The sequence below is a fragment of the Chiloscyllium plagiosum genome, chromosome 11, assembly GCF_004010195.1.
Source record: "Chiloscyllium plagiosum isolate BGI_BamShark_2017 chromosome 11, ASM401019v2, whole genome shotgun sequence".
NCBI classification, from domain to species: Eukaryota; Metazoa; Chordata; class Chondrichthyes; order Orectolobiformes; family Hemiscylliidae; genus Chiloscyllium; species Chiloscyllium plagiosum.
The window spans coordinates 51,428,985-51,455,703 of NC_057720.1; the positions used below are offsets into that span (position 1 = coordinate 51,428,985).

The 26,719-nt window shown below is 41.5% G+C and overlaps 1 protein-coding gene across 1 annotated transcript in view; it reads right to left on the minus strand.

Annotated features, from left to right (window-relative positions):
- Positions 1 to 2,809: 2,809 nt before the first annotated feature.
- Positions 2,810 to 26,719, minus strand: part of LOC122554384 (complement component C8 alpha chain-like) — a 53,072-nt gene continuing 29,162 nt past the window's right edge. The window contains exons 7-11 of the mRNA XM_043699308.1: positions 17,545 to 17,785; positions 14,127 to 14,255; positions 13,398 to 13,561; positions 6,573 to 6,795; positions 2,810 to 3,351 (exon numbers count right to left, since the gene is read on the minus strand). Coding sequence (XP_043555243.1) covers positions 3,203 to 3,351; positions 6,573 to 6,795; positions 13,398 to 13,561; positions 14,127 to 14,255; positions 17,545 to 17,785 — 906 coding nt within the window. The 3' untranslated portion in view covers positions 2,810 to 3,202. The remainder of the gene's footprint in view (positions 3,352 to 6,572; positions 6,796 to 13,397; positions 13,562 to 14,126; positions 14,256 to 17,544; positions 17,786 to 26,719) is intronic.

The window sequence follows — 26,719 nt, forward strand, 5'->3', positions numbered from 1 at the left end:
AGTCAAGAAGTTTCAGTGAGGCTGATCCTGACACAGGGAGCGTCTTGCTCTATGTTTTAAGATTTTCTCAAGCCCCTTGGTGAGATTCTCATTAGGCAGCAGCAAGTTGCCAATTTACGATGATAGTAGCTTGTTAAATGCCTTGTTGACAGCCAAATTTGTGTCATTAATATTAAGTTACCTCTCTTATCAGATTTGCCAAACAGGCTTGACACTGAGGAAACTCAACATGGAACTTAAAGGGAGTTACATGGTGGATTTTGTTTGCTGCTTGTTCTGAACGACCTCTATGCTGCTTACAAACAAACTGCAATTTAGGGAATAATCCATAAGCAGCAGCTGCGCACATCCTTTACCAGCGGACATTAGTATCCAGCATCTGTCGACCCATCACAACCATTATATATCTCACCAAGACACTGATACACCACTCACAAAGCACAGGGTGCCTTTACAGGGTGCACTGGTGACCAGTATTGAAAGCTTGTTGCAAGGGCACTGTACACTCTTGGACATGTAGCTCATGAATTGGCTTTGGCAGCATCGCAAGGCTGCTCACTTATACCTTTAGTGATTGCTCACATGGTGCTACCTCCGTACCATGTCTGTTATTTTGCTAATGCTTCAGCCAGAACCAAATGCCATTTTTAAGTGCTGTTTGCTCAGACAGGCCACTTGTCATTCTCATCATTCAGGATCTGACGGTGGGGAGAACTTCTTGCTGTCAGATCACCACATCACAATATTGCCGAATTTATCGATAGGAGCGAGTTTCATTTGATTAAGGTACAGGCCTTCTATGGTCACCGTTATCAATTTCTGGACCCTATGCTCAGTACACTGCTTGTTGCCATAATTTCCACATCCTTAAGCACTTAAACCTAGTGCTTCTGAGAGTCCATGTTTCTTACAAAACTAGTTGTTTGAGGGAAAAGACTACCCAGTGTCACCCTGGCTCAGGACACTAATGCACAACCCCCTGATTGATGTGGTGTGCAGGTTTATTGCTGTCCATGCATTGACCACAGCCAAGATGGAGAAAACGATAGGGCTGCTGAAAACACAGTTCCACATTTGGATCAATCTGAAGGTGTCCTTGAGTATCGACTGTGTACACAGACAGACTGTGGTACACAATCCTGGCATGCTGTTTGGAGCAGACCATGAGGGCATGTCTTGTTGCTGAGGAACTGGGGAATAGAAGCAGTCTTCTGACGACAAGGACACTGGGGAGGAGGAAGATACTGTTGTCCATGACAGCGCTCAGATGAATTAGGCACTACAAGATGGACCTCAATGGCACCTTCATTCATCACACAATCATGGTCTGTAAAATATTCTTTGGCCATGATGCCAAAATCTGGTTTGTGGTCAGGGTGAACTTCTTGGAGTTTGTTTCTGTTCTGTTCTGCTTTCTGTAAATAAAAGCTCATGCTTGTATTTGTCTGGTTGGTTGCCAATGTATAAAGCATATCCTCGAACCTCATTTACTGCAACTGTTGCTCTTGATGTGTTCTCCTCTTCATCTGAGAGACCGAAAGCAAACTGCAGAAAAGTTCAGGGAACATCTCTGGTCTGTACGCACCAAACAACGCCACCTTCGGGTGACAATCCATTTCAACACCCCCTTCCTCCTCCCCCAATGACGTGTCCAATCTGGGCCTCCTCCGTCACCTAAACAAGGCCACTCACAAAGTTGAGAAAGAACATCTCATCATCCGCCTCAGGAGCTGACAACCACTCGGCCTCAATGTTGAATTCACCAGTTTCCAAATCTCGCCTCCCCCCAACCCATCTCAGATCCAGCCCTCTGATTCACAGCACAATCCTCTTGACCTAATCTACCTGTCCATCTTCCTTCTCACCTATCCACTTCACACTTCCAACTGACCTATCACCATCACCACCTACCATTACCCACCTATCACCATCACCATCTACCGTTGCCCACCAATCACCATCCCACCTACCTTTCCCCTAGCCCCAACTTCTCTCCCCTATTTATTTCTCAGCACCCTTCCCCCTCCCCATTCCCGATGAATGGTTGTGCCCGAAACATTGACTCTCTTGCTCCTCAGATGCTGCCTGACCTGCTGTGCCTTTTCCAGCAGCACACTTACAGCATTTCACAGACTGTGTGTAATACTCCCCTACTGGACAAAGATAGCTGCAAGTATACACTAGAGAACAGAGTAGCACTACCTTAGGGGAAGTTCAGACAGGATATGGACAGGTAAAGTATGTGGTCTGATGGTTAAACAGGAACTAAGTTGAGAGAATGGAGTTGTATGTCTGAGAGAGTGTCAGCCATACATGCTGTGGGAAACGTGGCTTCACGGCTGCTTTGCTATGCCATGGCAAGGAAGGGGCATTGCCAGATTGCCACTGCTTGTCTGGGTGCTCTACAGCCTTTCAAAGATGAGACAGGTGCGAGTGGTGCCAGCCTTTTGGCAAATGCCTACTAAGCGGCAAATTATTCTCGAATGGAAGAGTGTTAAAATTGGACCCGAACTGGATGTGAGAAACGCCATAGGAACAAGTAAGTAATTAATGTGGCAAGTTTGGTAAGATATAGCGAGAGAATTTGTTAAGTTTCTAGGAGTAGAATCCTCCAAAAAGCTGGACTTACCCGAAAGCAATATATGGCTCAGCTCGCAATCTATTTTTATCTCTTTATTTATGATGGGAATCGTAACTGCTTTGATATCCTGTGTAGGTGTTAATGTTTCTAAATCTATTGATTTGATACTTCATTTTGTTAACTATCAGTCTGTTCCTGCTATATTTAAAACAATGGATCAAATATCAAGAAGATTAATGTAAATTTATCATAATAAGGTCTAATGCATAGCTGACTCCCATAATTCATTGCAATATGTTGACCAATCAGCTGGTAATGATGATCCTAGAAGTGTGAGATAGATAGTTGACATTACAGTTATGGACAAGCTTCCTGCCCAAACATTAATGTGCACAAATCATTTTTAATCTTTCTTCAACAAAGGAAGATTCATTCTTGTTGTGTCAGGTTAAATGTTCCTCATCAATGGTTACATCTCAACATTGATTACATTTAAGATACCAACAAAGAAAGCAGAGTGGCATTTCAAAATGTTGACTATACTACATTTATACTCAATGAAGATGATCATTTAAAAGCAAATAATTCAAAGATCCAAAATATCAGCAGTATCATTTTGTTTTAACAATGTTTGGATTGTGCGTTCTTCCCAAGGCATGTAGCACCACCATCTTTAGGGGGTGGATGATTACAGCTCCTTGTTCGCTGCTTTGAACCATTTTGGCAAGACGACCATCCTGACCAACAGCTCCAATTTCCATTAGTGGGCCCTTTGAAAGAGAAAGACATCAATGTGAAATAAACTTTGAGAAGATTACGTACAACTAATTGCAGAATGGCAGTGTATTCTTATGTAACAACATGAACAACGATTGTAAAATAATTTCAAAATGCATAGCATAAAAATATTTTTGCTTGGTATCTCTCAGTATCTCAGTAATACATTTCCTGGATTGCATTAATTGCATCTAAGACAGGAGCATCTGAAATAATTAAATAAATAAACATAAGAAAGCATTAGACTGGTGGGGGAAGTCGCATTTTTGATTAAAGTGAGTTTCACAGCAGAAATCAGAGATGAAATAATTGAAGAACCATCCAATGAGGCTTTGTGGGTAGAGCTAAAAAATAAGAAGGAGATGATGACATTCTTGGGTTGTACTACAGGCCCTAAACAGTCAACAGGAATTAGAGGAACAAATATGCAGGGAGATTGGAGAGACTTGCAGGAGCAATAGGTTTGTCATAGTAGGGGATTTTAATTTTCCTAACATAGACTGACACAGCCATAGCTTTTAAGAGCTTGGATGGGATGGAATTTGTTAAGTGCTTTCAGGAAGTTTCCCCAAGCAGTATATAGATTGTCCTATTTGGGAAAGGGCAAAACTCGGAAAATAGGGCAGAATGGGCGATAGTGGGGGAGCAGTTTGGGACTAGTGACTAGAGTTCTATTAATTTTAAAAGAGTTATGGAGAGGGACAAAACTGGTCCACAGGTTCAAGTTCTAAATTGAGGACAAGGTGAATTTTGATGGAATTAGACAAGAGCTTGCGGAGAGTGGTTTTGTTTGCAGACAAAGGAACCTCTGGCAAGTGGGAGACCTATTAAAGTGAGATAGCTACAGTGCAAGATCTATCTAATCCTGTGAGGGTGAAAGGCAAGGTTGACAGGAATAGGGAACCCTGGATGACAAGCGATATTGAGGCTTTTACTCAAAAAAAGAAGGCAGGGCTCAGGTACAGGCAGCTGGAGTCAAGGGAATCCCTGGAGGTATATAGGGGATACAGGAGGTTACTGAAGAAGGAAATCAGAAGGGAAAAATGGGGGCATGAGATAGCCTTGACTGAGAAGATTAGGGTGAATCCAAAGAGGTTCTTTCACTAAATCAAAGGAAAAAAGAATAACTAAAGAGAGAATAGGATCCCTCAAGGACCAAATTGGACACTTATGTGTAGAACCGCAGGAGATGGCAGGGTTCTCAATGAATATTTCTCCTCTGTGTTTACCATTGAGAAAGACATGAAGACTTGGGAACTTAGGGAAGTTAGTGGTCATATCTTGGGGATAGACCATATCACAGTAGAGCAGGTGTTGGACATATTAGAATGCATGAAAGTGGATAAATCACCTGGTCATGACTAGATATATCCAAGAACATTGCAAGAGGCTAGAGAAGAAATTGCAGGGGCCCTGGCTGATATTTTTGTATCATCATTAACCACAAGTGAGGTCCTGGAAGACTGAAGGGTAGCAAATGTTGTGCCCTTATTCAAACATGGCTGCAAAGAAAAATCTAGGTACTCTTGACCAGTAAGTCTAACATCTGTGGTAGGTAAATTACTTGAGAAGATTCTGGTGGAGATAAGATGTACATGCATGTTGGTGAGGCCACACTTGGAGTACTGTGTTTAGTTTTGGTCACCTTGCTACAGGAAGGATGTTACTAAACTGGAAAGAATGCAAAAGAAATTTACAAAATTGTTGCCAGGACTCAACGGTCTGAGTTATAGGCAGAGGTTGGACAAACTAGGACTTTTTCTTTGGAGCGTAGACAACTATAAGTTATCTTACAGAAGTGTATAAGATCATGTGATGCAGGGATGGGTGAGTACACTTAGTGCTTTTCCCAGGGTTGGGGAATCGAGGACTAGAGGGCATCAGTTTAAGATTGGACAGGAAAGAATAAAAGGGAACCTGAGGGGCAATTTTTTTACACAGAGGGTGGTACGCACATAGAACGAGCTGCCAGCAGAAGTGATTGAGGCGGGTTCATTAACAACATTTAAAAGACATTTGGACAAACACATGGACCAGAAAAGTTTAGAAGGATATGGGTCAAATGCAGGGAAATGGGGTTAGAGTGGATGGACATCTTGGTCGGCATGGACCGGTCTGGGCCAAAGAGTCTGTCTCCGTGCTGTAGGACTGTATGACTCATTAGATTATCTGAATAATTTACGGTTAACAGAACAAAATCGCACCCTTCAACCAGTTGGCAATGACGTTAAAATTCAAATTTGATATTCAAAGTTATTGGAACTGAATTATGAATATTTCAGGATTGTATAGCTGGACAAAATTGACATATGTTGTTTGCAGCCTAAAGAGTCCATAGAAAGTCAGGTAAATGAACTCAACTGAAGGGCTTTTGCCCAAAATGTCGATTTTCCTGCTCCTTGGATGCTGCCTGACCTGCTGTGCTTTTCCAGCACCACTCTAATCTAGACTCTGGTTTCGAGCATCTGCAGCCCTCACTTTTGACTCAACTGCAATCCTGTATGGGTTAAATCCAATTTGTTATTCTGTCTATTAAATTTCCCATTATTCTCTAGTCAAGAACACATATCCATATTGGGAATCAAGCTCTCATTATGTCACATGTTTCAGTGTCAGAAGCATGAATGCTTCAAGGATATTTTCTGTCTTTGAGCAAAGAATTTGAATTAGGTGAAAGGTACTTTTTAAAGGAGTTTGAAGTATCCAATTCAAATGAGTTCAGATAAATTTCTGGCAGTTTTTAGTGGGTGACACGGTGGCACAGTGGTTAGCACTACTACCTCACAGCACCAGAGACCAGGGTTCAATTCCTGCCTCAGGCAACTGTCTGTGTGGAGTTTGCACATTCTCCCCGTGTCTGCGGGGGTTTGCTCTGGTTTCCTCCCACATCCAAAAATGTGCAGGTTAGGTAAATTGGCCATGCTAAATTGCCTGTAGTGTTAGCTGAAGGGGTAAATGTAGGGGAATGGGTCTGGATGGGTTACTCTTCGGAGGGTCGGTGTGGACTTGTTGGGCTGAAGGGCCGGTTGCCACACTGTATGTAATCTAATCAAAAGTGACTAAAACAAAAATTAAATAAGTAACACTAAACAAACAGATGAGGGGATTAAAATCACTGTATTTATGATCAATGTTACATTTATTGTTACTATTACATTTTAAATAGTAACATGGATCCCTGCCGCATGGATTCCTATGATACCTGTCAACTTACCCTTTCGTTTAGTATCCTGGCACGCTTTCCCTTCATAACCAGGCAGACATACACAGGTACAGATGTTGTCCATAAGAATTGCTTTTCCATTGTTATAGCACACAGGACACCTACAGGGATTAAACTCTGCCACATACTCTTCCCAGGCTCTTTTTAAATTTTGTTGTTTAATTTCAACATTCGGAAGATTACTTCTGGCCACCAAGTCATAAATTGGCATGAGCTGCAAGATTAGAACAAAAATAGTTGAAAAATAGATTTAATCCAAAGTTTAAGTCACAGTTTCTTGTGCCATAGATTTGCCTATAAATGCAACAACATTTGCTCCATGCACTGAGTTTAGGTCAGGACAAATTGAAGCTAAAACAGAAATTGTTGGAAAAGTTCAGCAGGTCTGGTAGCATCTGTTCTGAGGAAGGGTCACTGGACCCAAAACATTAACTCTGATTTCTCGTTACAGATGCTGCCAGACCTTCTGAGCATTTCTAGCAATTTCTGTTTTTGTTTCTGATTTACAGCATCAGCAGTTCTTTCAGATTTCAAATTGGAGCTAGTAGGTTAATAGCATTTTACGAGTTTATCATCTATAACATATAATATGAATGTAAAATTCCTATGAATTTGAAACTGATGATTGTTATCTCAACTAATATTGTACATATTAAATATGATTAGATTCCTTACAGTGTGGAAACATGCCCTTTGGCCCAACAAGTCCACACTGAAGAGTAACCCACCCCCCTCTGACTAATGCACCTAATACTATGGGCAATTTAGCATGGCCAATTCACCTGACCTACACATATTTGGATTGTGGGAGGAAACCTGCACAGACATGGGGAGAATGTGCAAACGGCACATAGTCACCTGAGGTTGGAATTGATCCTGGGACCCTAGTGCTGTGGGGCAGCAGTGCTAACCACTGAGCCACCATGCCATCCTTCTAGAGAGAAGAGGTTAAAAATATTAAGGTAAACAACATTGTTTACAATCCCAATGTTATTATTTTGCATTTTTGGAATGACCTCATTAATTTTACCAAAGAAAATACTAACTTACAGAATGAAATGGCTCAATACATCAGTGTGAGATCTTTACTAGAGCAATCTAACTACCATACTATGTTACCAGTATCACTTCTGTTTCAAATGCGTGCTAATTTTGATTTTAAAGAAAGCAATCATTTATGCCTCAATTCCATGTGCCATAAATTCCTGGACAAGTAATTTGTCATAGCCTTTTCCACTATATCCCCTCTCCTTGTGATACTATTCAAATAATGTTTCTTGATTGATTCTTTACATCACACGTACCAAAGTATAGTGAAAAGTGTTGTCTTACGTGCTTTACGTGCAGATCGTACTATACAAGTACATCAGTGTAAGGGAACAGAGTGCAGGATACAATGTTCCAATTGCCGAATAGGCGCAGAGAGAGATCAACATTAACATTTAAGTCCATTCAAAAACCTCATAACAGCAGGAACATTACAATCAGAAGAAATAGCACCCAGGCATCCAGTTTATTGTAAGCTGCAAAATGCTTTGGTGCATTTTGTGTTTGCGAAAGACATTACATAAACGCATGTCTTCTTTTCTTTTTTGGAGTGCTCAACCTAACCCCTCCAGTACTACCATTTGAACAAAGCTTAATACTTCCCCAGCTTAAACTCTCCACATTCCAATCCTCCAATTGTCTGACTAGATCTCAGGACACTCATCTCCAGATATTCCTCCCATTCTGAGATCACAAGAATGGCTCCTGGTGTTCAAAACATGCAAACTACAAACCCAATGTCCTGCACTAAGCTCCATTCACTGCAGATTCTATTTATCCTAGATCTAAGGAACAGATTCAACATTCCCACAACCTCTCTATCCAGCGTCGCAAAGCCTCAAACTCCTAACTCCCACCTTCCAATGTTTCAAGATACTGGGATAATTACAAAATATTATTAGATTCTGAGGCCCAATTCTAATAATATCAAAGCTTAGACTCCCTCTCAGTGATTCCAGATCCAAGGATCATCCTCATTGCTGATCAGTCAATTATTCCAGCCAATCCTACATTGGAAAACACCACGTCCTTGTGAAGCCTACTACTCACCATGAGGAAACCAGCCTCCTATCAAACAGATTTGTTGCTTTATTTTCTGTTCCCTAGTGATGACATGTTTTGCAAAATATACTAGCATCGTTTCAAAAAATCCATATCTCCTTTCAATTCTCATGCATTTAATATTGGGTTGGAGCTTACATTTTTTTAAGCTGGGTGTCAGTTGCCTTGTGTATTTTGGAATGTACATCACTTCTATGCTCAACTAGTTTTACCAAACTTGCCTCATTAACTACCTGAAATGCCCTTATGACAGCCGTCTGTTCTGATTCTAGACCTATTTTACCATGCACCATTCCCAGAACAATTCACCACTGCCATGATATGCCAGAACTAACAGGCAATCCTGGCAGTGGCGTCATGTATAAAGACCATTGTGAACCCAGGCAGCCACTGTCAATCTGGAGCTGCTCTGACCAGTTCCTAACATCAGACATTGCAGACTCGATTTATGATCTGCTTTGAGGGCAGGAGTTTGGGAGTCCTGCTGGACAGGGTGGTGCACAAGGGGATTGTCCTTCTACAATGTAGGAAGAAGGTCATTGACCTTCTCCACTCAGAGATAGTGAGGACTGCAGATGCTGGAAAGTCAAAGAGTCAACAAAATGTGGAGTTCGACAAAGCAGAACGATCAAGCAGCAGCAGAGGAACAAGGAATCGATGTTTCGGGCAGAACCCACCATCGATCAGTCCTGATGAAGGGTCCAGCCCAGTATGTCAACTCTCCTGCTCCTTAATGCTGGTTGACTTGCTCTGCTTTTTCCAGCTCCACATTTTACCTTCCCCACTTCGCTAGCATTGAATGCAACCATATTCTCTCCAATAGCTCACACTCATTCAATCTCTGCTACTGCTGCCACCACCCACCAAGGCTCATGCTCTACTATTCTCACTGCTGTCTGCAACATCCTTCCTCATTTGTTGTCATTCATCCCAACACCTGAGATCACAACTATGCATAGGCAAAAATGAGGACTGGAAATCAGAATCTAGATTAGAGTGGTACTGGAAAAGCACAGCCGGTCAGGAAGCATCTGAGGGGCAGGAAAATCGAGGTTTCGGGCAAAAGTCCTGATGAAGCCCAGATTCCCAGCCCTTATATGAAAAGCTTTCTAATTCTGACTGCCCCGAGTCGCTGATTGACCCTGGACTGCTATTAAAGGCTGCCCTTTACTTATTGTGCTGAAGACCTTGAGCTAAGGCCCATGTCCTTGAGTTGATAGAGAAATGGTGAGAAACCAACAAGGTACACACATTTTTTAAACAATATTCACACCTTCAAAGCCCAGTTCTGGGCTTCTCCTGAGTTTACCCCTCTGGGTCACCTGACCAGCTTTGTAACGGGTCAGCATCCCCCCAACTACATTTATAACACACATTGACTTCCATGTCAATAATTCACATTGTCTACTTGTTTGACACATTTGGTAAGATATGGCAAGTTGTGGCAGCTATAAAGCAATTAACAAGAAATAATCTTCCTGAATTGGCAATCACTACTGCCTAGCAAGAAAACTCCCTCATCGTTCAGTGAATGCATAAAAGATGCAGCGAGTTGCTCCCAATGTTGAGATAGACTTCTCCAGATTTCACATATGATTCTGCTACAAATCTTGACAAAACCCACATCACTCATGCCCCAGATGTTCTTCCCAATAACTTTAGATGCTGAGAAATTCAAAGAAGTAAGTAAAGTTGCTGTTTACAATTGTAAGGTTTTCCTGATAGCCTTCAGAAAACTATAGCGTCTTTTTCTTTCTGAACATGTTGATGGCCTGAATAGATCGTCTGAAAAACCCATCAAGGAACAGATTATGTTTATTGCTTTATTCTTGAGCTCTTCGTATACAATAGAGACCATAGCAGCCTTCACCAAGTTTTCATCAATCAGCTGAATTTCCTCTCTTCAGAGCTAAGGTTCAAACATTTTTCAGCTGCTTTCAATTTCTTATTATAAAGTTCACCTCATTGTTTCAAAGATTTGCTAGCATCTTGTGACTCAATGCAGGGTAAGGGATCAAGCTTGTGTAAATCCATCAGATCTAGGGAATGTGTCAAGGCAGGAAAGCAAAGTAATAATTTGGAAAATGAAGGTCAGAGAATGGCAAACCCAAACAGAGAGAATAAGCAATAACAAAGAATATATCAGCAATCAAGACTAAATGATTACAAAGATAACGAAAAACGAAACTAAAGGCTTTGTCTGTGAATGTATGCAGCATTCATGACAGACTAAATGAATTGACAGTGCACATTGAATTAATAAATATCATCTGAAAATCATTTTGGAGACATGCCTGTGGAATGACAAACATGGCTTTCTGAATATTGAAGGACAGATCACATTCAAGTACAGTAAGAAGACAAAAGCGGAGATATAGTGCTCCTAATAAAAGATAGTATTGATACAATGGAGATGAATTATTTAAGGAGATCAGGATGCAGAATCAGTTTGGGTGGAGATGAGGACTAGTTATACTATATAAAATATACACGTTAAAATATAATACTGGTAACAGTAGTCTCAATGAGAAGTTCCTAAAATCCTTTCAAGACTTTTTTTTTAAGCAGCACTCTCTAAAATTGACCAAGAGAAGGCTACACTGGACTAAATAGTATATAATTTGACAGGATTAATTAACAACAGAACAAAGGTACCTCTAAGCAGCAGTGATCTGATTGAATTTTACATTCAAAAAGAAGGGTGGGTCTAAGACTAGTATTTTAAATTTAAACATCAATGTGCATATGAAAGCTGATCTAGCAGATGTGAAGTGGGATACTAGGCCAGGAGGTGGATCAAAGAAGCATGAGCAGATATTTAAAGGGATATTTCAGAGCACTCCAAGTAAGTCCACTTCTATTACAAAGAAAAATTCCAAGGAGATGACCCATCACCAGTGGTTAACCAAAGAATTTAAAGAAAATTAAAGAAAAAGACTTTGATGTTGCTGAGCATGTAAGACCACTTGCTTTCTAATAAAGAGAAAATTATGCTTCCAGAAACTTATCTCTAAGGAAAGACTTCCAAAAAATGAAACCAGACAGATCCAACACACAACACTTCTATGAATTACCCAAAATTCACAAACCAGGAGCGCCCCTCAGACCCACAGTCTCACTACCTGGAAACACCAACTTATAGATTGGCCAAAGAGGTAGACCAAAGACTAAAACACTGAGTAGAAGGCTCACGCCACTCTATCCACTCCACCCAAGAATTCCTGAAGACCATCAAAGACACTAAGATAGAAGAGGATGAAATAATGGTCTCCTTTGATGTAACAGCCTTGTTTGCTTCAATCAACATTAACCTGGCCAAGGAAACACTGACTACACAATTAGAAGAACCAAAGACACATACACTAAACACAACTAACTTCATCAAAAAGGGGAATATCATCAACCTAACGGACCTATGCCTTACCATCCACTTTACCTTCAACAACAAAACGTACAGACAAACTAATGGAACACCCATAGGATATCCAATATCAGGGTTTGGATGTGCCAGTGTTGGACTGGGGTGTGCACAACCACCTGATGAAAGAACAGCGCTCTGAAAGCTGGTGCTTCCAAATAAACCTGTTGGATTATAACCTGGTGTTGTGTTAGTTTTAGCTTACTTCCTCAAGACCTTCTGAGGAGCCTATGTTGGATGGTATAGCCCCATGTTAAAATTGTCGATGTTTCTTGTAACAAATGGAATCTTTCTTCAATTCATAAATCAGCAGCTCAATTTCCTCTAGAATCTTTCTTCAAAAAATGTCCTCCCTCTGCTCATCTTCAGTAATATGCTCATGTGTTATTTAAGAGCTGACTAACACACTTTCTTTTTGCTCTGTATACTTGTTTCAATATCTTTATGTCAGCTGTTTGTTATAATTTTGGGCTATGCTATATCCAAGACTTTGATGTTTTTTAGCATGTAAGACCACTTTCTTTCTAATAAAGGGAAAAATATGCTTCCAGACACTTATCTCTAAGGAAAGGTTCAAGCATAACAATAAAAATCATTCCTATCTTTTGTCTACTCATATCTATTCACAGTTCAGCTTTGTTTTCAATTCTTTGTAGTCTTTTGATGGAAAATTATCTTTACATATTTGTCTCAATTTTTTCTTTGTCAATTATTTATCAAAGGACTTGTCAACTTGTATTACAGATGTTCCTCAGTAAATGCATTTTGTTCACAAATCTTTAGTGTTTAAACATAAGTAAAGCTAATTGTCCATTTTGAGATTTTCAGCATTTCAATGGCCTATTTTTGATAGTTTGTTTTATTTGAGGGTGTCACTGACTAGGCTAACATTTATTGCCCATCTTCAATTGCTCAGACGGCAGTAGGTCTAGAGTCACGTGTAGGCCAGACCAGGTAAAGACGGCAGTTTCCATACCTAAAGGACATTAGTGAACCAGATGTGTTTTTTTCCTGACAGTCAGCAATTGTTGCATGGTCATCACAAGACCCTTAGTTCCAGATTTTTTTCAAAAATTGAATTCAAATTCCACCATTTACCATGATGGCATTCAAACCCAGATCCCCAGATTAACAGTCCAACGGTAATACCACTAGGCCAGCTCCTCCTCATAAAGTGCATTCCTTGTACATGATTAAAACAGTGAACATCAATTTCGCACAAACAACTATTTAAATGCATTGAAACTGAACTAAAGTATAAATACAATGTCCTGATGGTATCTTTTTACCTCAAAGTCAATGACAGCTGGCAGATATTTCAAAGATTTACCCCAATGTCGATACATTTTGACATCTGGTATTCCATGACCTAATAGTCCAGCACTTGATTTCAGGTCTCCTCCTAGTACATGTGGAAGAACATCTTCAACAAGGCTGCTTGATGTTTCTGAAGCTAAATAATAATTAAAGAAAACCATTATCTTTACATAGTTAAATCATTTCTGTCAGATGAAAATTCGATACAATAATGAAATGAATATAGGAAAAGTCTAAGTTATTTCTAAATATATTAAACATAGTGGAAAACATTTTGCTATGGACAAGTAGAGTCCTCATCTATCCTGACTATTCATAATGCTATTTATATTTATATTTTAATGAGTTTTCAGATAAATTTTGAAATTTTGACAGAATAGAACACTTCTCCACATTTGAACATGTAGGGAGAATTTTACTCAAAGAGAGGTGTGGTGGAGTGAGTGGGAGTAAGTTCTAAATTGAGGTTGAGAAACCTAGAAGTTACTGAGGGACAAGTAAATTTTCCCGTAAAAGTGTTCAAACATTTGAAGTGATTTAGTATAACGTACTTTGCCTTTAACTCCAAATGATTGAGTTGCCATTTTATTTATAAAATTTTTCAGTGTACTTCACTTCTGTAGGAGCAGTAAATAATTTTTTTAAATTCTACTAAAATCTAATATTGTGACTTACAAAGCTTTATTTGGTGAGGTACTTACGTTCTTTATGGTCCAAGTTACTTTTACAAATTTTGCCCTTTATGGAGCCACCCACATCCATAGGTCCTTTTGAAACCACTACTCCTAGTGATCCTGCAACGCAAAAGCCAGCTTCGGATGCAGTCACATCTTTAAGATAATGAAAGAACATGGGCCATAAGACATAAGTGTAAAAGGAAGCCATTCAGCCAATCAGCTCTCCTCCACCATTCAATGAGATTATAGCTGATCTGACAATCTTCAACTCATTTTTTTCTGCCATTTCTCCACAATATAACCTTTGATTCCCTTATTTATGAAAAATCTGTCTATCTCACCTGCCTATTTCTTCCATGCAAGACTTTTCATTATACAGATCACAGAAGCCAGCAGCGAGAAATCAGAATATTATGTTGCCTCCCTGGTGCCAGGATCAAGGATGTCTCAGAGGGGTGCAGAAGGTTCTGAAAGGGGAGAGGGACCAGCAGGAGTCATTGTACACATAATTACCAATGATGAAGGAAAAATGATGAGATTCTGAAGGGAGAATGTAGAAAGTTAGGCAGGAATTTGAAAAGGAGGTCCTCAAGGGTAGTAATATCTGGATTACTCCTGGTGTTACGAGCTAGTGAGGGTAGGAATAGGAGGATAGAGCAGATGAATATGTGGCTAAGGAACTAGCATATGGGAGAAGGATTCACATTTTTGGAAGATTGGAATCTCTTCTGGGGTAGAAGTGACCGGTACAAGAAGGACAGATTGCACCTGAATTGGAAGGGGACTAATATATTGACAGGGATATTTGCTAGAGCTGCTCGGGAGGATTTAAACTAGGGGGGTCTCCAAGGGAGATACTGAGGAAAGAGATCAATCTGAGACTGGTACAGTTGAGAAAAGAAGTGAGTCAAACAGTCAAGGCAGGCAGGAGCAAAACAGAGAACAAGTAGGACTGATAAATTAAACTGCATTGATTTCAATGCAAGAGGTCTAACACAGAAGGCAGATGAACTCAGGGTATGGTTAAGTACATGGGACTGAGATATCATAGCAATTACAGAAACGTGGCTCAGGGATGGACAGGACTGGCAGCTTAATGTTCCAGGATAAAAATGCTACATAGGAAGGATAGAAGGGGAGGCAAGAGAGAAGAAGGGGGAGTGGCGTTTTTGATAAGGGATAGAATTACAGCCGTAGTTAAAGAGGATATTCCTGAAAATACATCCAGGAAATTTATTTGGGTGGAACTGAGAAATAAGAAAGGGATGATCAATTTATTGGGATTGTATTATAGACCCCCCCCCCCCCCCCCACCCCCTACTAATAGTCAGCAGGAAACTGAGAAACAAATTTGTAAGTAGATCTCAGTTACCTGTAAGAATAATAGAGTAGTTATGGTAGGGGATTTAACTTTCCAAGTATAATGTCATAGTGTTAAGGGTTTAGATGGAGAGGAATTTATTAAGAGTGTACAAGAAAATTTTCTGATTCAGTATGTGGATGTATCTACTAGAGAAGGTGCAAAACTTCTCTTAGGAAATAAGGGAAGGCAGGTGACTGAGGTGTCTGTGAGGGAGCACTTTGGGGCCAGCAACCATAATTCTATTAGATTTAAAATAGTGGTGGAAGAGGATAGACCAGATCTAACAGTTAAATTTCTAAATTGGAGGAAGGTTAATTTTGGCAGTATTAGGCAAGAACTTTCAAAAGCTGTTTGGGTGAAGATGTTCGCAGATAAAGGGTCAGCTGGAAAATGGGAAGCCTTCAGAAATTAGATAATGAGAGTCCAAAGACAGTATATTCCTGATAGGGTGAAAGGAAAGGTTGGTAGGTGTAGGGAATACTGGATGACTAGAGAAATTGAGGGTTTAATAAAGAAAAAGAAGGAAGCATATGTCAGGTATTGACAGGAGAGATCGAGTGAATCCTTAGAAGAGTATAAAGGTAGTAGAAGTATACTTAAGAAGAAAATCAGGAGGGCAGAAAGGGGACATGAGATAGCTTTGGCAAGTAGGGTTAAGGAGAATCTAAAGGGTTTTTACAAATACATTAAGGACAAAAGGGTATCTAGGGAATGAATAGGGCCCCTCAAAGATCAGCAAGGTGGCCGTTGTGTGGAGCCGCAGGAGATGAGGGAAGATACTAAATGAGTATTTTGCATCAGTGTTTACTATGGAGAAGGAAATGGAAGATATAGAATGTAGGGAAATAGATGGTGACATCTTGAAAAATGTCCATATTACAGAGGAGGAAGTGTTGGATGTCTTGAAACACATAAAGGTTGATCAGGACCAGCTCAGGTGCACCTAGAAGTCTGTGGGAAGCTAGGGAAGTGATTGCTGGGCCCCTTGCTAAGATATTTGTGTCGATAGTCACAGGTAAGATGCCAGAAGACTGGAGATTGGCTAATGTGGTACCTTGATATAAGAAAGGTGATAAGGACAAGCCAGGGCACTATTGACCAGTGAGCTGCATTTTGGGAAAGCAAATCTGAGCGGGACTTATACACTTAATGGTAAGGTCCTAGGGAATGTTGCTGAACAAAGAGACCTTACCTTAGCTCCTTGAAAGTGGAGTCGCAGGTAGATAGGATAGTGAAGAAGGCGTTTGGTATGCTTTCTTTTATTGGTCAGAGTATTGAGTACAGGAGTTGGGAGGTCATGTTGCGGCTATACAGGACATTGGTTAGACCACTTGGAATATTGCGTGCAATTCTGGTCTCCTTCCTATTGAAAGGATGTTGTGAATCTTGAAATGGTTCTGAAAAGATTTACAAGGATGTTGCCTGGGTAGGAGGATTTGAGCTATTGGGAGAAGTTGAATAGGCTGGGGCCATTTTCCCTGGAGTGTTGACGGCTTAGGATTGACCTCATAGAGGTTTATAAAATCATGAGGGGTATGGATAGGATAAATAGACGAAGTCTTTTCCCTGGGATGGGGGAGTCCAGAACTAGAGAGCATAGGTTTAGTGTGAAAGGGGAAGATATAAAACGCACCTAAGGTGCAACTGTTTCATGCAGAGGGTGGTGTGTGTATGGAATGAGTTGCCAGAGGAAGTGATGGAGGCTGGTACAATTGAAACATTTAAAAGACATCTGGATGAGTATATGAATAGGAAGGGTTTAGAGGGATATGGGCCACGTGCTGGTAAATGGGACTAGATTAGGTTGGGAATCTGGTCGGCATGGATGAATTGGACTGAAGGGTCTGTTTCCGATCTGTACATCTCTTTGATTCTAAGTGTGTTTAACTACATGTGCATACTTTCCCCGTCCATTGCAGCAGGCAGAATAAATGAATCACAAAGTTATGTTATTGTAATTGCTGTGCAATACAACAGAGTTTGAACTAATATTTCATCTCTTCCCCTTGATGAAATGTTACTGTACTATTGTATTATTCTAACTTGCTTTAAACAACAAAAGTATTAAATGTCACAAACCTGACTCTGCCAATATCTTCTTATTCAGAACAAGAATGAACTCATAAACACCTCCCAGTGTTCCTGAAGCATAGTAATGAGTACCATAATCTGCAATGAATTTAGCGTACATTCCATAATTGTATTCATCTGGAAGTTTCATTAGGGATTCAGTCATATCTTCGTCCAGAAGTAAATTATATCTCCTCATTTTGAAGTGAGCAGTTTGAATTTTAGTACGAACACGAACAAAACTAACATCCTTAAAAAAAGTTAACACTTTATCTGAACAACTGTTTAAAAGGAGTCATGTCACATTATTTCGATCATAGATGTTTCCACTAAGTTAATCAATCAGTGTCTATAATGTAGGCGACTGCATTTCAGTTCACGTAAACTCTGATCTGTTGGATCCAGTCAGTTTGGTTTATTGCTGTAGTACATTCAATGATATTGAAAATAAGATTAACATAAATGTAATAAAGTTCAAACATTGAAATCAGATCAGTGTAAGACTCAATAAGCAGATAATGTCCATAAAGTACTTGTTTCTATTGTCTGTTGACACAAACCAGCAACACCTACAGTCCCCTCAAAATTAAATGACCCTAGCTTAGGCATACTGACAAGATCCATTCAAGATGTTCAGATTGGTTCAGGACCTCAAAGCATTGAAGTGCACACATTAACAGATGCAAACTGTTTCATATCCAGGTTAGATTAGTTTAGATTCCCTACAGTGTGGAAACAGGCCCTTCGGCCCAACCAGTCCACACCGACCCTCCAAAGAGTAACCTACCCAGACCCATTTCCCTCTGATTAATGCACCTAAAACTACAGGCAATTTAGCATGGTCAATTCACCTGCACATCTTGGGACTGTGGGAGATAACCCACACAGACACAGGAAGAATGTGTAAACTCCACGTAGAGAGTCACCCAAGGCTGGAGTCGAGCCGGGGACCCCAGTGCTGTGAGGCAGTAGTGCTAACCACTGAGCCACCGTGCCATCCCTATTATAGCTTCTCTCTGCTAACTTACATTCACAGAGCTGTCATTCATTCTAATTCTGCCACTATATATGCATTACACCAAGGGTGACTGATTACAGTGCATAACATCAGATGCATTATGCTCAGTCAGACGTTCACAGTGTTCCTATCCACTTTGGTTCTTAATTACTCACTGGGGACACCTCACCATTGTGCATGGTTAGGCATGGTCTCAAACTAACCTTGCACCAATTCTGATCATACTCAACCTCCTCGTTGACTCGTTGCAGGAAAAGCTGAACCATAACCAGGTTAAGGGGACTAAGTATGGTGGATCAGATTGGGGCATCAGGCTCCTTATGCACTTTGAGGAAAAGATCATGAACGTGACAGGATCTTTCCTGTGTGATAAGCTTATCTGAGTCTGAAAAGGATATAGCCAGGTTCAGCACAAACTTGGCAAATGGAATATAATGTGAGAAAATGTAAGATTATGCACATTAGCAGGAACAAAGGAAATAAGAGCAGGTCTAGGCCACTTGGACAATTGAGTCCGTTCCATTATTCAACAAGATCTTTTCTTGGATTCAGATCCACTTACCTGCCCACTCACTATAACCCTTAATTCCTTTACTGTTCAAAAATCCATCTTTGCCATAAAAACATAATGAGATAGCCTCAACTTCTTGGGGCAGGGAATTCCACAAATTCACAAACCTTTAGGTGAAGAAGTTCCTCCTCAACTCAGTCCTCAATCTGCTCCCTCTTATTTTGAGGCTCTGCCCCCTAGTTCTAGTTTCACCTGCCAGTGAACACAACCTCCCTGCTTCTATCTTATCTATTCCCTTCATAATTTTAAATGTTCCTATAATACTCCCCCCCATCCTTCTAAATGAGTATAGTCCCAGTGTAATTGATATCTCCTCATAAGGCAACCCTCTCAACTCTGGAAGGAACCTGGTGAACCTCCTCTGTACTCCCTCCAATGCTCCAAGTAAGGAGACTAAGATTGTATACAATACTCAGGTGTGGTCTCACCCGCACCCATACAGCAGCCGTATTACTTCCCTGTTTTTAAACTCCATCCTTCTAGCAAGGAAGAACAATATTCCATTTGCCTACTTAATTACCTGCTATACCTGCAAACTCACCTTTTGCACAATACCATACTGTAATTTTTCACTATTTAGAAAAGCAGTCCATTTTGCTCTTATTCCAACCAAAATGGATGACCTCACATTTATCAACATTGTACTCCATCTGCCAGACCCTTGCCAACACACTTAACCTATCTATAAGCCCTCTGCATATTTTCACTGTCCTCTGCACACTTTGTTCTACCACTCATCTTAGTGTCATCTGCAAACTTTGACATATTACACTTGGTTCCCAATTCCAAATCATGTATGTAAATTGTAAACAATTGCAATTTTAACATTGATCCATGAGGCACACCACTAGTCATGATTGCCAACCACAAAAACACCCATTTAGCTCCACTCTTTGCTTTATGTTAGTTAACCAATCCTCTAATCGTGCTGATACATTACCCATAAAACTGCGCATCTTTATCTTCTGCAGCAGCCTTATTTGCAACATTTGTTGAATACCTTCTGAAAAGCCAGACATACCACATCTCCATTGTCCAGTGTGCTCATAATATCCTCAAAGTATTTCAGTAAATTAATTCAACCATGTCTTCCATGAACCCATGCTACATCTGCCCAATGGGACAATTTTTAATCCAGATATCTGGTCATTCTTCCGTGATGATAGGTTCAAGCATTTTCCCCACTACAGAAGTTAAGCTAACAGGCCTATAGCTATCTGCCTTTTGTCTACCCCCTTTTTTTAAACAGTGGTATCACATTTGCTGCTTTCCCATCAGTTGGAACCCACTGCAGAGTCCTGCAAATTTTGGAAAATTTCCACAAGTGCATTTGCTATTTCATCTGCCATCTCTTATAGTACCCTGGGATGCATTCCATCAGGGCCAGGAGACTTGTATATCTCTAGCCCCATTAGTTTGCCCAGCACTACCTCTTTAGTGATAATGATCATTTCTAGGTCCCCACCTGCCACAGTCTCCTCATCATTAATTATTGGCATGTTATTTGTGTCTTCCACTGTGAAGACCGACACAAAATACCTATTCAAAGCTTCTGCCATTTCCTCATTTCTCATTCTTAAATCCCCTTCTCATTCTCTAAAGGACCAATGTTTACCATATGAAGGGCTTATGCTCAAAATGTCGATTCTTCTGCACCTCGGATGTTGCCTGACTGGCTGTACTTTTCCAGCACCACACTTTTCGACAGAGTTTACCTTAGCCACACTTGTTTGTTTTATACATTTGTGGAAACGTTTGACCTCTGTTTTTATATTTGGGCTAATTTATTCTCATAGTCTATCTTATCTTTCTCTATAGCTTTTATTGTGGCTTTTTGTTGACTATTTAAAGATTTGCAAATCCTCTAGTTTCCCACTAAACATTGCCACTTTGTATGCATTGGATTTCAATTTGATACCCTCTTTCATTTCCTTTGTTATCCATGGCTAATTATCCCATTTCCGACAGTCCTTCCTTTTCACCGATACATACTCTTGCTGAGTAAGATCACTTTGAAAGTCTTCCACTGTTCCTCACTTGTCCCACCATATAGTCTTAGCCAACTTCTCCCTCATCCCATTGTAGTCCCCTTTGTTTAAGGACAAGACACTGGTATTGGATTATACCTTCTCACCTTCCATCTCTATGTTAAATTCAAATATACTGTGATGGCTCCTCCCAAGAGGATCTCCAACTATGACATCATTAATTATTAATTATTCCTGTCTCATTAGAGGAGAATAGAGGGGCTGAATGAAATTAAAATGTAGAAAGTCCATGGCACAGAGGGATTCGGGAGGGGTCATGCAAAAATCATGAAAAGTTAGCATCTAGGTTCAGCAGGTAATAGGAAAGGCAAATGGGTTATTCAGCTTTATTTCAAAGGGAATGAAATAGAAATAGAGCTAGTCTACAGAAGATTTGTAATGCTGATACCAGGTGTGTAGGCATTGTCTTAAGAGGATGTTTTGAATAGATTAGGGCTGAATTCATTGGAGTATAGAAGACTGAGAGGAGACCTGATTCAGACATACAAGACTATTAGAAGACTTGAATGGGTAAATATAGAAAGGTTGTTTCCTCTTGCAGAGAGTTTAGGACTGGTGGGATAAATCTCAAAATCAGAGGTCACCCATTTAAGACAGAGCTGGGGAGGAAGTTTTGCTTAGATTACAGTGAATTTATGGTATTCCTCACCATAAAAGGCTGTCGAGGCTGGGCCAATAACTACATTCAAGGCTGAGATAGACAGATTTTTAATTAGTAATGGAATCAAGGGTTATCAGGTAAAGGCTGGAAAGTGGGGTTAAGGATTATTAGATCAGTCATAATCTTTCTGAAAGGTGCAGCAGACACAATGAACTGAATGGCCCATTTCATCTCTTGTGTCTTATCATCTTATAGGAGGGTGAGCCTGCATGTGGACAGGAATTCTCAGCAGGTCAGGGCTCGGTAGACCAAAGATCACCAAGGTACGGACACTCGTGCCTTCAAATTTGCCAGGGCTTAACACATACCTGGCTTCCTCCATTCTAGCTGTGGAACTATGGCCTGGCCCAGATATGATGAAAGGGAGAGGAAGAAAAAAAAATTCTGAGGGCTCAATGGTGACATTGGTGTTCAAACATGGTGCCAAGACTTACTTACTTCTATTGCTATAACTGCTATCTACTGTTGTCTTAGTGTTGCAACATGTTGCGCTGAATATGACACCAAATTAAACTAATCCCTTCTGTCTCCCAAGGTCCATATCCCTCCATTACTTGCTTATTCATGTCCTTATCTAAAAGCCCCTTAAACATCCATATTGTATTTGCCTCTACCACTATCCCTGGCAACACGTTCTAGGCACCTACCACTTTCTGTGTAGAAAACTGCCCTCACATCTCCTTTGAATTTTTCCCCTCTTCCCTTAAATGCATACCCCTAGTATTTGATGTTTTAAAAAAAATTCTGACTCTCAACCCTGTCTTATCCTCTCAAAACTTTATAAACTTCTATCAGGACTCCCGTCAATATTCATTACTTCAGTAAATACAACCCCAGTTTGTCCTTATAGCTCATGCCCTCTAACCCAGGCAGCATCCTGGTAAATCTCTTCTGCAATCTCTCCAAAACCTCCACATCCTTCCTGTAATACCCAGAAAACAGCCTTCCGATACTACCCTCTAACCACAGACAAGCCAATGCTGAATCCAAATGGCAATGTTACCATGGATCCCATGCATCGTAATCTTCTGGATGAGGTACCTCGTTGAAAGTTTTACTAAAATCCTTATAGACAACATCCACTGCTCTACCTCATTGATCACCTTCATCACCACCTCAAAAACTTCAATCAAGTTAGTAGGGCATAACCTGCCCCACACAAAGTTGTGCTGACTGTCCCTTAATAGGCCATACTTTTCTAAATGTGCGTATATCTAATTCCTAAAAATCCTCTCCAATAGCTTCCCAACTACTCTCTGTACTGAAGCTTAGGCCTTACCTTGGATTGGTAAATTATTATGAAAAATTCATCTGCAACTTGACCTCCATCCTGGCACCCCTATATTTGCTATTGAAAAGGGGTCAATCTTGGAACTGGTCTTGTAGCCAAAATATAGACTTTAGGGAGGTAAAGAGGCAACTATTGTCATCTCAGGTGTTAGAACACTACAATCCCAAGTGAGATGTGGCACTAATTTGTGATGCCTCCCCATGCAGTGTCAGGGTAGTGTTGGCTCACCAATGGCCCAGCGGAGAGGAATACCTGATAACATATGCTTCCCAGACTTTGGCTGATGAAGATACACCCAGACAGGGAAGGGAGGTTTGGCGGTCATGTTTGGTGTAAGAAAGTTACACCAATATCTTTACAGATGTAAACTTACAACAGTAATGGACCACAACACCCTGCTAGGACTACTTAAAGAGGAGAAAGTGAGGACTGCAGATGCTGGAGGTCAGAGCTGGAAAATGTGTTTCTCCAGCTTCCTCATTTCCCCTCCCCCCACCTTATCTCAGTCCCAACCCTCGGACTCAGCACTGCCTTCTTGACCTGCAATCTTCTTCCTGATCTCTCCGCCCCCACCCCCTCTCCGGCCTATCACCCTCACCTTAACCTCCTTCCACCTATCGCATTCCCAATGCCCCTCCCCCAAGTCCCTCCTCCCTACCTTTTATCTTAGCCTGCTTGGCACACCTTCCTCATTCCTTAAGAATAGCTTATGCCCGAAATGTCGATTCTCCTGCTCCTTGGATGCTGCCTGGCCTGCTGCGCTTTTCCAGCAACACATTTTTCAGCTACTTAAAGAGGACAAAGCTGCGTCACTCATTGCTTCAGATCAAATTCCAAGTGCGTTCAATTACAAGTTGGAACACTTTGTACGGGAGGGCAGAAGTGAGGACTGCAAATACTGGAGATTAGAGTTGAGAGTGTGATGATGGAAAAGCACAGCAGGTCACGCAGCAGCCGAGGAGCAGGAGAATCGACATTTTGGGCAAATACCCTTCATCAGGAATGAGACTGGGAGTCAAGAAGGTGGAGAGATAAATGGGAGGGGTGTAGGGCTAGGGTGAAGCTAGCTGAGAGAGCCATAGGTGGATGGTCGTGGGGCTAATGGTAGTAGGTCAGAGGGGAGGGTGGAGCTGATAGGTGGGAAGGAAGATGGACAGATAGGACAAGTCAAATGAGGAAACTGGTGAAATCCACATTGATGCCATGGGGTTGGAGGTTTCCGAGGCAGAAGATGAGGCATTCTTTCTCCAGGCGTCAGATGGTGAGGGAGTGGTGATGGAGGAGGCCCAAGACTGGCATGTCTTTAGCAAAGTGGGAGGGGGAGTTGAAGTTTCGGTGATGGCACTGTGGGGTTGTTTGGTGAGGGTGTCCCAGAGATGTTCGCTGAAGCGCTCTGCGAGTAGGCATCCTATATCCCCAATGTAGAGGAGACCACGTCAGGAGCAATGGATGTCGTAAATTACATATCTGGAAATTCAGGTGAAATTTTGACAGATGTGGAAGGCTCCTTTGGGACCTTGGATGGAGGTGAGGGGTGTGGTGTGGGTGCAGGTTTTGCAATTCCTGCAGTGGCAAGGGTCAGTTTTGAGAGGGGATGGTGGGTTGATGGGGTGTGTGGACCTGACGAGGAAGTCACGGAGGGAATGGTCTTTAACGAAAGCGGATAGGGGTGGGAGGAAAATATATCTCTGGTGATGTGGTCTTTTTGTAGGTGGCAGAAATGGCGACAGATGATGCGATGCATATGGAAGGCTTTGTCCAGGAGGCCAAGTGGCAAAAGCAGATGTGGTGAGTCACCTGCCACTGGCAGATATACCACCAATGATGCCACCACTGCAAGAGTCCGTTCTGGTTTTAAACTTTCTAGACACTCTTCCGGTCACCACTGACAATATCAGATTGCGGACACAGAAAAATCCCATCCTGGTAAAATTAAACCAGCTGGTAGTGATGGGGGAACCAAAAAGGTCATCACAATTGGAATTAAAACCTTTCTGGACCTGGCGAGACCAGATCACCATTGACAATGGCATATTATTGTGGGGAGCAGGAGTGATCATCCCAAGCAAAATTCACTGCTAGATACTGGATAACCTCCAGCAGCGTCTTCCAGGGATTTTCAAAATGAAGATGTGAGTGAGAAGGTATGTTTGGGGCCAGGATTGGAAGCTGACATAGTAGTGTTGGTGGATAGTGCCCAGAGTTCTCATAAGGACACAAATTACTGCCAGCTTCTCCCCCACATTCATGGGAATGGCTGGGCAAACCCTGAACTCGTTTACATTTCAACTACACCGATCCTTTCATGAGCTCTATGCTTTTAGTCATTTTAGATGCTCATTTAAAATGTTTGGATGAGATTAAGGTTCATTTGTTAAACACAGGCACGACATTTGAAAGGTTATGAGCAGCATTTGCAATACACAATTTCCTGGAAATGTTGGTCACAAACAACGGGCCATCATTTATCAGCAGGGAATTCGAATACTTCCAGAAGTCAAATGACATTTAGCATGTCAGAATAGCTCCATACCATCCAACATCCAATGGGCTGGTGGATAGATCAGTCCAAACTTCAAAAGCAGGCTAAATGAAATAGCCTACAGTTTCACTTGACACCAAACTGTCCTGTTTGATTATCAGAGCACTCTTCACTGCAACTACAGGGACAGGTCCAGCAGAGTTGCTAAGGGGGAGAAGACTCCGCGCCAGGTTAAATCTGATCTTCCTGGGATGGGGGGGAGAGTAAAACAGTACCAGGAATGCCAATGCTGGACTAGACTCTTCTAAGTGAGAGAGGCAGTTTAGTTCAGGGTTTGGTGTTGAAACCATGGGAATCACAGCCCTGCATGGGTAAAACGCATGATTGATATGAGGTCAGGTCCCGTGACGTACGAAGTTCAGGGAGGTGAGGCAGTCCAGAATAAGCATGTGGACCACATGAAAGCTGCAACTTTGCAAAACATGCCCGGCCCCTCAGAACATCAAGCAAGGCTGTCAGAATCCATGGTTCTCTCTCTCTGCCTAGTGTCTAAGGGACCACTGAGGATGAGATGGACACAACACATGACACAGCCTCAACATCATTGTCGCCTGAAGAAGATGCTCTGGGCGCAAGAGATGAGTCCGGTGCATGCCATTAGTATCCAAGGCAGTGTTGGAGAAACCAGACCTTGTGCGAAAACACCCCAGGAGAAGCTACAGGAAAGTTAATGGACATCATCCCAGGATTCAGAGGGGGAGGGAAGTAATGATTCACCCAGGTGGGCCTAACAAAATATGTGTTCCCTGATTGGACCAGGTTAACAGCCCCAAGCAGAGAGTCCTGGCTGACAGATGTAAACAGGAGTGTCAGGGATTCTACTCACTCTAGGAGCTGGCTTCCCCGGCCCCCAACGCCTCATCTTCACCATGGATATCCAATCCCTCTACACCTCCATCCGCCATGACCAGGGCCTCCAAGCCCTCCGTTTTTTCCTCTCCAGACGTTCCCAACAGTACCCCTCCACCGACACTCTCATTCGTTTGGCCGAACTGGTCCTCACCCTTAACAATTTCTCCTTTGAATCCTCCCACTTCCTCCAGACCAAAGGGG